The sequence below is a fragment of the Gymnoscopelus microlampas genome, assembly GCF_963454915.1.
Source record: "Gymnoscopelus microlampas genome assembly, chromosome: 5".
Taxonomy (NCBI): Eukaryota; Metazoa; Chordata; class Actinopteri; order Myctophiformes; family Myctophidae; genus Gymnoscopelus; species Gymnoscopelus microlampas.
In genome coordinates this window covers 45,750,953-45,764,421 of record NC_139942.1, presented here as the reverse complement: position 1 = coordinate 45,764,421, position 13,469 = coordinate 45,750,953, and the positions used below count along the sequence as shown (strand labels likewise).

Here is a 13,469-nt window from a genome sequence, read left to right as displayed (position 1 = left end):
AGGTGTGATTTTCTGGCAGCAACCCCAGCAGGGGGTCACGCATACTTAATTTGGTACCATACAGGAGTTTACCGACCTACAAAACTTTGAGTTTTCCGAGTGGAAAACTCTTGTAAATTCTTGTAAATTCTCTGAGTTTACATCTCATATTCATCGGTTTTCATAGCCGGAAACCTTGTTTTTTTTGCAGTAGGTGTGAATTAGGGGTCCGCACATCCATGTCACACAAGGTGACATGGATGTTTCGGACGTTTTGGAAACACTCATTTAGCGGAGAGAAAAAAAAACGCTCAATGGAAACCACTATCACTGTTGGTGTAGGCTGCCCTAGCGCGTCTTATATCTGGTCTAGAGGGGCGGGTTAAAAATCTCCGGAGAGAGAATCTGCGCTCCCGCCCCTGCTCCTCCCCAATGTGCAGCATTGAGAGCCCTGACGTCACAACATTTGGAGCGACGCCCACTGCACTCTGGATTGGTTGGGGAAATCACCAACTTCCTATGCCAGGAACGTCAACAGGCTGATCCAGGCTCTTATTTTTGAGCAAAACGCGATAGAAAATAAAAGCCTGGAGATCGACGTTACTGTTGGTGTGAATTTGGAGTGAGCCCAATGACTTGCCATTGTCCACTTGATTTTCCAATTCATTATACGTGTCAATAGCAGCAAGTGATCGAGCAGAAATAACAAAGAGAGAAGAGATTAGAGTGTGAGAGGGTTAATCGAATGGTTTCAACAGAAACCATTTTGAATAACTCTCGTCCATCCCATACGCACCAATTACCATTAGGCTAAATAGAGGTTCAAGAGTGGGAAAAGCCAGATCATTAACAGAGCTAGCCAAGGCACCACTGTGCTTACACTCTCATACGCAAATTGCTCTGTTTGGCAGTGAAAACAAAAAGCCAAGACCTCCTGTTCAGTTTCTGTATTGATTTGTTCAAATTTACAAGTCTCCTTGCTTAAAAAAAGTGTTTTTTTAGAGTTGTGTTAAAGTATTAGGTATTATTTCCAAATTAAAATCATAACTGTACTTCACATGTTCAAATGAACTGCACTGAGAGATGGTGGCTGCTCTAATTACATACTGTAACTTGATTTCAGAATAAAACTTTGTTTTGCTTATATTGCGGTAATTCTCAAAACAATTATATATACACTGGACAATATGTATAAAACATGCAAATCCAATTAATAAGATAGAATACAGAAAGCACAGGGGAACAAACCAACAATGCACACTTATTCATTATCTTCACACTGATGCCATAACACCACACAGTAAAATCCTCAATGGTAATTTAACTTAGGAGAGGGGTACAAATGTGTGCCATTTGTGCGTTCGCGGAGTTACAAATGGATAAATGAACAGTGAGGATTTTACAGTGTATTACAGGCACATAGACAACACAAAAAAAAAATCAAAAGTCCCGTTTTACCTTTCCTCCCTCTTTTCCTGCAGCTCCAGGGAGACCTTGCTCACCAGGGGGACCCGGGGATCCGGGGTGCCCTCTCTCTCCACTGGGTCCGGTCTCTCCAGTGGGACCCTGTCAGGTACGGCACAAAGAAACGTCAGCGTCAATGAATGACCTATGCCTATGTAGTAGGTCTGCCTGTCATATCAAATGTGGTACGCGTTGTGCAGTCCATTTTTACACTGTAGCTCTGTAGGAGGCTAGCTGTACATTATATCCTGTGCCTGTCTGTCTGTCTGTCTGTCTGTGTGTTTGTCTGGGAATAATCTCACAAATCGGCAAACTTTATATGCACACTGCCAGTAGGCTAACTTAGTACTGTATGTACCTCCATGTTTTTCGAAATATTTAACTTACATTTTACTGTATGGAAGTCAATAGGGTTCGGATCTGGCTGAAACCTTGAACACATTTTGAGTATTATGTCATAGATATGTCATCTAAGACAGCGGTTTTCAACCAGTGGTCCGGGGACCACCAGTGGTCCTTGAGGGAGTTCCAGGGGGTCCCCAGCAAAATGATGGATAGGAACCAAATGGACCCTTATGGGTCTGTAACTCTGAGTGTACAAATGGAACCAAATGGACCCTAATGGGTCCATTTGGTTCCATTTGTACACTCTCAGAGTTAAATTAACATTGATTTTATAATATAAATTGGGGTCCCAGAGATAGAAATGCCATTAAATGGGGGTCCGTAGCCTAATGCATGTCCAAGTGGGGGTCCTTGAAATTAAAATGGTTGAGAATCACTACTAGAGCCGTAACAATCGTCTCTTATTGGGGGTCTCTGGCATATCTTTTCAAATGGGGGTCCCTGGGCTAATGTGTGTCAATTTGCGGGTCCTTGACGCAAAAAAGGTTGAGAATCACTGATGTCATATACTTTCAATGCCTTGTGATGCATTCCAATGAGCTGCATTGGTGTTTCGGTGCTACAGCCCCAGCCTTCACTTACTGTATGTCACTACATCAGTGGTTTTCAACCCTTTTCTATCAAGGTCCATTATTTATTCGGCATTTGAACCACGGACCACCGCTTGATGAGATTTAGCCTCTCAGACCTCAAAATTAAAATATCTCGTTATCGTTGGATACGATTTTGTCCACAATGTCATGCTGTATTGATGTTGGTACCATATGAGAGATAACAGGCAAAACGCTGATCAAAATAACAATCGTTCTAAATTCTCTAATTGTGTAGACTTCTTGTAAATAAAGTAATGCAGATGTTTAACAATAATTTTACTCTCTTAACACATTGGGTGCCAGTTTTTTTTTAGAACAGAGTACACTGAGTGCCAGGGTTTTTAACCATTTTTTTAGGAGCCGAGATACAGGCTTTTGAAGTCATAAGTTAACCAGAAAGTGGATTGGAGTCAAAATCTTCGGAAAATGATATCTCCTGGTGCTTAGAAGGTAAAAATAAAAAAAAAATTGGAAAAAAAAATTTTTGAATTTTTTTTTTTTTTTTCAAAAAACGTATTTATACGGTTTTGGCACTCCATGTAAGTATTGCAAAAACCGTATATATACGGTTTTGGCACCCAATGTGTTAAGAGTTAAATATCTATAAGGGTCCATTTGGTTACCAACTCTCCATCATTTAGCTGGGGACCACCTGGAACCCCCTCAAGGACCACTACTGGTTGAGAACCACTGACTTATGTCACTACATAACAGCTGACCCACACAGTGAGGACATGTGGACATGAGGTAGGAGGAAGGAGCAGTAGAAGAGTTGTAAATCTAACCTGAGGTCCAACCACACCTCCAGGTCCAGGGGGTCCGGTTTTTCCTTGGAATCCCTGAAGAGAAAAAAACAAAACAAATGGGAATTACTGTATATGTTCACCATTTGCACGACATGTTAAAAGTCAGTAAAGCTTGAGCTTGTAGATCTGCTACTTTTTTTTAATTTTTTTATATATATATATATAATTTTTATCCCTCGATTTTGTAACCCTTTTTTCACCCGGTGCCAATTTGCTAAGTGATCCTGGGCACTACACTCCCCCCACCAGCCTAGGGAGGCCAGGGCCGAGCTCATGCCTCCTTCAATGCATGAGAGCCAACTGACCTTCTTGTCATCTGACAGGGGGGAGTTTCCCCGGTAGGACGTAGCACGTGGAAGGAACACGTTATTCCAACCAGTTCCCTTCCCCATCAGGCGCCCCGGCTGACCAGGGGGAGGCAGTATAGTGACCAGGATTACTACATGTTTTTGTGAGGGTATTAACTACCCTAGGAGACACGGGGAGAACATGCAAACTCCACACAGAGTTGGCCCTTTCGCCAACCCCACCTAGGGTACCGACTGCGCCACCGTGCCCCTATCTAGAGTAGTAGATCTGCTACTTTTGCTACTTTTTGAATTTTAATCGTGGAAAAGTAAGTTTCCCCACCGACAGAGACAATATAAAACAGAGCATGTCTCTATGATTGGAAACATCCTGTACACAGTTAGTGAAGTTGAGAACCCATGGCTTTTGCCATCTGTTCCCTGCTGCAAAACGTTACAGATATAAACAACGCAATCACCCTTCCCACTGACTGACTGCTGCTGGACCTTTGCTCAAGGCCAGGGTGATTTAACAGTAGGCGAAGATTGCTATTTATTTAATTTTTCTGGCAGATTCTGACCGCTGATCTCATCGATTCTAACTGGCAACATTTCAGTAATAATAAGCCATTTCTTTAGCAACGTTGAGGCTTATTCCTCTGCCCTTTGTGTTGTGTATTCGAACCATGGTGTGCTTTGGCAATCTTATTCAAATTCATTCTAATGTGGAACCACCAATGGTGGAAAAAGTACTCCCATGTTTTACTTAAGTAGAAGTATCAATACTGCACTGTAGAAATACTCTGTTGCAAGTAAAAGTCCGTAATTCAAAATTGACTTGAGTAAAAGTACAAAAGTATTGGCATCAAAATGTACTTAAAGTACCAAAAGTAGAAAGTAGTCATTATCAAAATCTACTAAGTAACTATTAACTCAAGTTTTCAAGTAATTGTAGTGGAGTAAAAGTACAATATTTGACTCTGAGATGTAGTGGATTAGAAGTAATAGTACTGAAAATTGGAAATACTCCAGTAACGTAAAATAAAATACCTCAACATTGTACAGAACAGTACTTGAGTAAATGTACTTAGTTACTTTACACCACTGCCAATGGTTCCATGTGTACACTCTCAGAATGAAATTAATTGAGCTGATTTGACTGCGTATTCACACTAATGCAAGTCCAGCATTCTCTCCATGCCCGCGGGCCCAATGCCCCGGGGGGCCAATGCCCGTAGGATTTAAACTCACTCACCGTCTCTCCTCTCTGCCCTGGGTGTCCAGGCAGTCCGTCTTTTCCTGGTGGTCCCTGAAGCATGAACAAACACACACACACAATTTATGGAGACATCATGTCAACAGGACGTACTCATCAATGTTTCACACGTTGTGGAGGAAGTGCTGACACTGAACAGGTCCACTGGAGATATACTTACGTTGGGTCCTTTGGGTCCGGGGAAACCGACTGGGCCTTGAGGCCCTCCAGGTCCCTTGAGGAAAAGAAAAGATAGTTTGAAATACATCATTAGAATAAAAACACCTGCCCATTTACGTTCATCATCATTCTATTTCAAAAAAAGTAATACCTATTAACACTGACTTTCAGATAACAAGAGCGAGTTTCCCTGATGAAGTGGCCTCTCATGCAAGTTTGGTTGTTTTCCCCTCCAAGAGCACCTTGTATAGGCTACAAACATAACCTACAGTATACTCCACACGCTGAGCATGCCAGTGTTTTCACTGTTGAATGCATGAGTGAGCAATTTGTTTTTTTCAGCGGAAAATACCTCAGATGGCCTCTGCAAAAAGATATACTATTGTGTGCAGAACCATTGACCAATACATTGTTACTAGTCCTAGAAAACCAAACAAATCCTAGACTTGCCCTTCCCCCAAAAAACATAATTATGTAGAAAAGCAATTCATTTCTATCCTGTGTTCTTCTTCATATCACAAAAGCAATATTCCCTAACAAAGATAACAATACATCTCTGTCCCCAATATTGAGAGTCAGCAAAACCGCTTTCACACTACGAGTCTGAAGTTATTTCACTTTAAAACAAAGTAAAGGCACAACGGCATGACTCATAATAATAGACATAGGTGTGGTGGTACTCACTCTCTCCCCTGGCCCACCAGGAGGTCCATCATTGCCTGAAGTACCCTAGAGAAAGAGAGGATGTTCATACATTATGGACACGGTATCCGGTGGGAGATGATGAAGACGTCTTGACATCCCCATGGGGACGATAAGAGTTTCATCTCATGTGTTATTATCTTCTCTTTCTTGTTCTAAGACGCTATACTGTACACCACAGAGTGCTGTTGACAGTGCACAAAGCTACTGTAATTTGAATAGGTGCAGTCGGCGCGTTCATTTCTCTTCAGATGTGACAATGGGAACTTAATTATCCTTCATAAGAATTGATTGCAGTGTCATATAAAATTACCAACAGTGAGGACTGCCTCATCCAAATGATTAGAAACAGAAATACAGTATGATATCTGGCGTATGCATATTAGCCAGGCAGCATCTAGACAATTTATGTCAGTTACTGATTTTTCTTTGCTTTGCTTTTCAGTTTCTCTGGCTAATTACGTACCGCATCGGTATTTCTAATCTGGACATGGATGTGCATAACAACGGTCTAATTTGAATATGAGATTTGAGATAATTTGTATTCAAAACACTATGAGTGCTGAGTAGCATCAGAACCTCTGTATTTGTGGTACATTTAAGTGAAAAGTGGTCTTGGCTTGTGGCCGCTCACCTTTGCACCAGGTTTTCCTGTGGGTCCTCTGGCACCACGCCCACCCCGTGGACCCTGTAAATGACACAATACGTATGTGATATATGCTGTTTAACGTTACTGTTGGGAAGAAACCTCTTATCTCCATATTTTAACTTTTTGTGTTTTTTCGTAAGTTAACGCCCTACTTGATCATACTACAGAGTCACACAAAAGTAGCAGATCCACAAGTTTGAAATGTGGCGTGAAGCGACGCGTTTTGAGCTTCTAGATCTGCCGCTTTTTCTATTTTTTTTATTTGAATCCAGAAAAGTAACAGTTTTGGACATAATGAGGTATATATATATGACATATGAGGTTTCCACCCGACAGAGACGATTTGACACAATACAACCATTAATACTCGCTGAGAGAATGATTAATTATACTATTACTAATTACAGCACAATTCTGCACCATCCGATTAGAACTATTCTGTAAGGATTGACAATTAAAGTGTCCCCCCCTCCCCCTCCCACCCCCACATTGCTTTACTCCAAACCCATCCCCAGAACACAAACTCCCCAGAAAACACACAACTATGCATGTAACGATATATCGTAAATCGATTCAAAATGGTGACAATTCAAATCGATTTAAAAAAAGCATCATGGCGATGCAAACAGCAGAAAAAAAGAAAATACAGGCTCTTTGTAAGAGAATTGTTAAAAAAAAAAAAATTCAGTCATTTTCTACTGCATTGAAAAGAGGATAAGAGAAAACACAGTATTGTAAAAAAAAAAAAAAATGAAAAAGAGAGAGAAATAAAATAAAATAAAACATTTTGGTCGTTTGTCTGGAAACTAATTTTGTGTTAAAACAATCGTGAAAAATCGTATTGTGAACCTAGTATCGTGATTCAAATTGTATCGTGAGTTGAGTATATCGTTACGTGCCTACACACAACCATAACATTAAAAGAGCTCACTAGTTATAGTAAAACCCACTGTAAAATCCAGAGTGTTTATTTAAATGAAGCCTCAGGATTTTTGCAGTGCCTAATAGCGCATGACTTATTGATGTGAAAAGCTTCAGTCTGGGTGATATCTCTTACCGTCGGGCCTCGTTGGCCTCTGGGACCAGCCTTCCCGGCAATTCCCTGGGAAACAAAGAAAAAATAAAGTATTTTAGTTGAAAAAGAAATAGGAAAAATCTCAACTCATGAGAATAGCACACAGACACATTCTCTCTTTTTTAGAAGTTTAGGCTGAGGGGCCTTTCATTTATAAAAAACACACGGAGGGTATCTGAGTCAGGGATGAAACAGTCTGCTCCATCTGTGAAGGAGGACGGGCGATGGGGGGGGGGGGGGGGGGGGTGTTTTAAAATAAATAATCAAAGTGCCATGTAAGCAGTTACCCAGAGGCCCCTGAACCACCTGTCATGTTCATGACGTGTTGGGTCCAGGGGTGCCTGCCTCTCAGCGTCTATCTGAAAGACACCAGAACAGCTCGTCTCCTCACCAACTACACTCTACCCTCCTCCTCCTCTCATTCCTCCATCCACAGGTCCTCTCCGCTCCCCTGCCCTCTCCTCTCCTCTCCTCTCCTGCATGCAGACAATGAGGCTTCCTCTGACCTCAACGCTATATAGAGGCAGAGGCAGAAGTCTGCCTGAGACGTGTCCTTTACAGGCGAGGAGAGAGTGGCAGGAAATTAAATGGGACTCACCCTGGCTCCCTTCTCTCCGTTTGCTCCTGGGAAGCCGTTGAAGCCGCCGGAACCCTGAAAGAAAAAGTTGGAAAGAGGGAGACTTTATGTTAAGAGAGCTGTCATGGGGGGAAAGCAAGTGCATCGCATCATTTCTGTCCAATGTCATCACGTCAACAGCTGCTGCAAATAGTCACAGGGGGTGAAACGGCCCTCTGAACAATGAATGACCAAGAATAATTCATGACGAAATTCAGAGAACTCCTACCACCACACAAAAGCTGGTACAGTTGGCTCTCACAATTTTTAAATGCTTTCAAACAGTCTATACATTATTTGGGAGCTCTAAAAATAAGTACAAAATAAAGCTGATGTACCACGTTCCCCTTACTTCTGTTTAGTTTGTGCAGTTGTGTAAGTCCTACTGGAAACCAAATTAGCTGGAGCCTAGCTAACTAGTTGCTTAGCAGACATGGCAATTAATGAATATATTTTGTAAGCACCCTTCTGATCTGAAGAGCAGATGTCAGCTTCCTGTTCTCAACTTTTACAGGGCATTCGGAGAACATGGAAGAGATAGTCAAGCGTGAGGGACTACAGGCTTGCATGGACACCCTGTTTCCCAATCAAATACCTCAAATGAACCCAAACGGACAGTCTCCTTCCAGAAACCTTTCAGTGGTTTCTTGACACATAGACGGACACCGATAGCATAAGCTTGTTAGCACAGTTAGGAAAGCAAAGTTGGCCGATCAATTTGACAGTGTGAGCAAATAAAGACAATGGATTGGCAAAACAACAGATCCACTTTGATACCCATCAGCAATTTCAGGCCGCTGGGTGTTAACACAGACTGTGCCCTCTGATACGGACTAGGCTGCCAGTCAGACAAAAAGGTCTGACTGAAGTGCAATCACTGTTATGATTGCACTTTTACTGGATAAAAGAGTAGTACAAAGCGAGCAGCTTACCGGCACAGCCTCAGCTTTACGCAGCGTTAGTAAGGAGAAAAGAAGTGTAAGAAAAAGACTCGACTTGAAGCATTTACGTCATTCTAACGATAACGGAGGGCTTTGTGAGTGCACGGCGACAGTGACAAGTTTTGAGGTTTGAAACTTTGCATGCATGTGTGTGCCTGTATGTGTGCACATGCCTGTCGGTGATGGGGCGAGTGCACATGTACATGCCTACATACCTGTCGCATGCACCGACCTGTACTGTCATTACATTTCGGATGCATATTGATTGATATCATGCATTTAACCACTTAAACCTGAATTATACTTTGTCAAGCTCGAGCTCAACCTCTCTAGTGCAGTAAAATGTAGACAGACAGAACCGCACACAGACAGACAGATACAGACATTTCGTGCACTGCTCTGCAAAACACACACACACACACACACACACACACACACACACACACACACACACACACACACACACACACACACACACACACACACACACACACACACACACACACACACACACACACACACACACACACACACACACACACACACACACACACGTACGTTTTGGGAATTTATAGATATAGATAATGACATGCCCAACATTGGTACATAGCAGGGTTAATGGGGTTAATGACAGGATGAGTGTTCCACGGGAGCAAGGCCACCACCATATCACTCACTATGCTAGCGTGGTCAGAATAACAAGAAGCAAGCAGGGAAACACTGTGAAGACACAGCTGAGAGGAGGAAGCTCTATGATGCTTAATTGGTTTTTCACACAGTGCTGCGGTTATGGAAAACTGAACTGCACACCAACACTGGACAAGCCTGAGTTGAGCCACAGCGATAAGACAACCAACCAGAGCTAATGCAAATGGCTCCTGGAATTAACACAGAAGGAGGAATGTGATTAACAGACAGCGATAGAACGCAGGGGGCTCATAAAACCCCCCATGGACAGAGCAGGCCCACCTGGAGGGGGCTAGGGAGGTTTTTTTTCGATACGGTGCCTTCTTGCTCACATCAAGCCAAGCTGTAATTGTTACACGTCTATCATTTTGATGCCACATTTTCATTGGAATTCCGTTCACATAATAGAAGCAAAGGACTTTTTTGTCCCAGGCATGCAAAGGCTGCAAATCGCAATTACTGATGTGGTTACCCAGCATCTTTCTGCAAACAAACACCAGAATATCTTGGAAAATGATCTTAGATACCTTTAAACACTCATGCACGCAAACACGCACGCACGCACGCACGCACGCACGCACGCACGCACACACACACACACACACACACACACACACACACACACACACACACACACACACACACACACACACACACACACACACACACACACACACACACACACACACACACACACACACACACACACACACACACACACACACACACAGTCTCTCTCTCTCTCTCTCCCTCTATGTCTGTTTGTGCACTCGTCTCCCATGAGCACCTTGTTTTGCAAGGTGGAAAATAGAGTGGACGATTACCCTTTCACTAAACAAGTGAAACAGTGTCCATTCACTGACGTGCAAAGAGAGTTGAGAGACTTTCCGACTCCCTTTGTTCATTTGTGACACTTTCAGAGTTCCACTATAAGACCCAGGGAGTGCCGGCCAACTTCTTTGTACCGTTTCCTTTGTAAAGTTTGTCTGGATTAGGTCCCTTGTCCTCATTTCGTCCACCACTCTGGACTGAAATCCCGCTGACACACCGTATCCTCTTCTAGACTTAGCGGGGACACAGACTGGCTTATCTGGACACGTGTGCACCTGACCCGTCATAACCGCTATGTGCCAAGCCGCGTGCCAGCACTGCCAGCGGCAGAGAGGACAGAGCAGCTGTAACAGCACATCTTGATGTAAGTGGAGGCAGCAGTGATTAGACGCTACGGTAAGGCTGCTAAATAGTGTCTAGACGGAGGCAAGGAGGTAGGAAAACCTGATGTCTCTAGCAGATGGTGGGTGACCCAGCCTGTGGTGCCACCTGGGCCGGTGTGCACAGTAAAATACTCAGTGTTAGTTTAACTCTGAGAGTGGGCAAATGTAAACCATAACCTGCGTTTAAACACTCTCAGTGTATAAATAGAGTTAAAAATGTATACAATTAACCCCGGGGACACACTGTGTAAGTGGGTGGGTTAAAAGTGAGCGGATGGTGCGTGTCTGTGTGCAAGAGAGAATCTGCAGATATCAGGAAAAAACATGCATGTTCTTAAAGGCCCAATCCACAAGTAGGCATCATTCTTCCACCTCTGACTTGCATCGTCCTTGTTTGTTTGAAAGAGGAACTCTGCTTGCGGGGTCCACCGCAGAGACTAGGGGTTCAAATCCTCCACTGTGCATCTGGCATGGCCGGACGTCCCAACGAACCCCATTGACTGTGTTCCAAGGGTGGGAAGCCAGGTGAGGAGGGTGATGCGACTCAAACGAATAGCGTGTTCCTCCAGATGCATTACAATACAGTAATTAGTAAGAGTCAGGTGAAGAGAACCAGACTGGCGGTGTCACATGTATCGGAGGAGACACGTACTCGCCAACAACCTCCCTAAAACCAACCAGTAGCAGTCAGTAGCAAAATGCACTACAGTACAAGGGGACTTGGGATGTGGCCGAATGAGTAAATTAGCAAAAAAAAGGAAATAAAATGAAAAAAACAAACAAAAAAACAATAAACTCTGTTTGTGAGTGGTGTTGTTGTGGAATGTTCCCTCAAGTATCTATCATAAGTTGTGATCAGGGTGTGATGATTCACTGACTAACTGAAATCACAGAAAGATCAATGTAGGCTTCAGTTCATCAGCAAAGTATGTTAGGTCGAGTATCCTTTATTTGGGTTTTTTGTTTAATAGTAGCCATAGTTCCTTTTGCATTGTGTTTCTCTCCTTGTGTTGTCTGTCATCAATATGCGTATCGAATCAGTCTCACAGGGTGAGATGCACAGCCCTAGGGCAGCAGTGCCAAATCTGTTGTTCCAAATGGTGTGCTGTTGTAATACTTTAAATGACAGCGGGGATTACGGGTTGTTTAAATGTGCATGGGCGAGGAGGCAGACTCACTGAGACAAGACTGCATGCAGTGCATGTGCACGCACACGCACACACACACACACACACACACACACACACACACACACACACACACACACACACACACACACACACACAATCCCTTTTTTTTTTGGTTTCCTACATTTTCAAAAACAAATCTCCCATTTTTTTCATGAATTAAAAACAAAGGATTTTCATGAATGAATAAAAATAAAAATCAAAGAAATTCCATACAAAACGAATGTTTAAGAAGTAGTGAAAATAGCCGATATTTCCCCTTGGGTCCTGTGTGGAGACATCCACATGCGCAAACATACATACTGTACACATAACACACAGATACTTTCATTTTGTGCTCACATACCTTAGGCCCCTGTCTTCCAGGATATCCAGGCAACCCGGGGACACCAAGTTTACCCTATAAGAGGAGACAAAGAAAGAATAAAACATGAGTAAGACGTGTGAGTTCTCTTTCCATTTCACTGGAGACCTGTTTTAAGGCAGCAGTAAAGTTTACAGCACTACTGTAAAAAGAAATACATAAATAAAGTAAACTTGGAAATAGAACACAGAGGGCTCTGGTCTGGGACAACACTCTAAAGTCCTGTTTATGAACCTGACATCATCTCTTTTGGGGTTTTTGGGGCTGTGAAGTGACCTCACTGTGGTCATTCTTTTGCTTGGATAGTTGGTCTGACCTTCCCCTGTGATGTTAAAGCTGCAATCCATAACTTATTTTAGTGAATAAAACGTTATTTTAACCAATCTGTAGGGTAGAGTATGTTAACTAACACAACTGCAGTGGTTGTATAGTCGGTCTCCCTGCTCTTCTCTTGAGACATTTAGATCCTGGTTTTACCATTTACCATTTTAGATCAATTAGGACCACTACTTGTTGACAAGTGGTACAGCATGAAGCTCAAAGGGTAATATCTCGCCTTCCGAAATAGCTCAGCAGTCGTACATTTGGCGACAGCTTTCAACTACAGTATAGTGACCATCACTATACAGCAGCGGTTCTCATCTTTTTCTGGATCAGGGCCCACATGAAAATCTTGCAAGTGTTCGGAGAGCCCAACTAGTTCAGATGATAGAGATGAAAGGAAATGAGTGCTTCTAGACGGAGCACTGGTCTTACACTTAGCTGGTCTTTGTTCTAGCTGCCAAGTTGCAACAGGACCTGATGCTATTAAACTAAAGTGAGCAGAGCGCTGCCTATATATATATATATGAACCTGGCTTGGTTACAAAAGGGACCCCGGCAGCAACTCAAACAACACTGTACAGTATTAAAGCATACTCATCACCTGAAGAGCTTTATGCTGATTCAGTGAAAAATCTATAAAAATGCACTTGCTGGATTGCTATGACTCTGAATATTGCACTCTTTATCATTGGCTGCTTGTAACATTGCCAGTCTAGCGATTTGGACTTATTCCGCTATTGC

The 13,469-nt window shown here is 42.8% G+C and overlaps 1 protein-coding gene across 1 annotated transcript in view; it reads right to left on the bottom strand.

The window, feature by feature from the left end:
• LOC311046099 (collagen alpha-1(XI) chain-like) overlaps nucleotides 1-13,469 on the bottom strand; it is a 135,426-nt gene that overhangs the window by 50,096 nt on the left and 71,861 nt on the right. The window contains exons 31-39 of the mRNA XM_084058223.1: nucleotides 12,387-12,440; nucleotides 7,994-8,047; nucleotides 7,378-7,422; nucleotides 6,306-6,359; nucleotides 5,654-5,698; nucleotides 4,971-5,024; nucleotides 4,790-4,843; nucleotides 3,227-3,280; nucleotides 1,438-1,545 (exon numbers count right to left, since the gene is read on the bottom strand). Of these exons, the coding sequence (XP_083914349.1) occupies nucleotides 1,438-1,545; nucleotides 3,227-3,280; nucleotides 4,790-4,843; nucleotides 4,971-5,024; nucleotides 5,654-5,698; nucleotides 6,306-6,359; nucleotides 7,378-7,422; nucleotides 7,994-8,047; nucleotides 12,387-12,440 (522 nt within the window). The remainder of the gene's footprint in view (nucleotides 1-1,437; nucleotides 1,546-3,226; nucleotides 3,281-4,789; nucleotides 4,844-4,970; nucleotides 5,025-5,653; nucleotides 5,699-6,305; nucleotides 6,360-7,377; nucleotides 7,423-7,993; nucleotides 8,048-12,386; nucleotides 12,441-13,469) is intronic.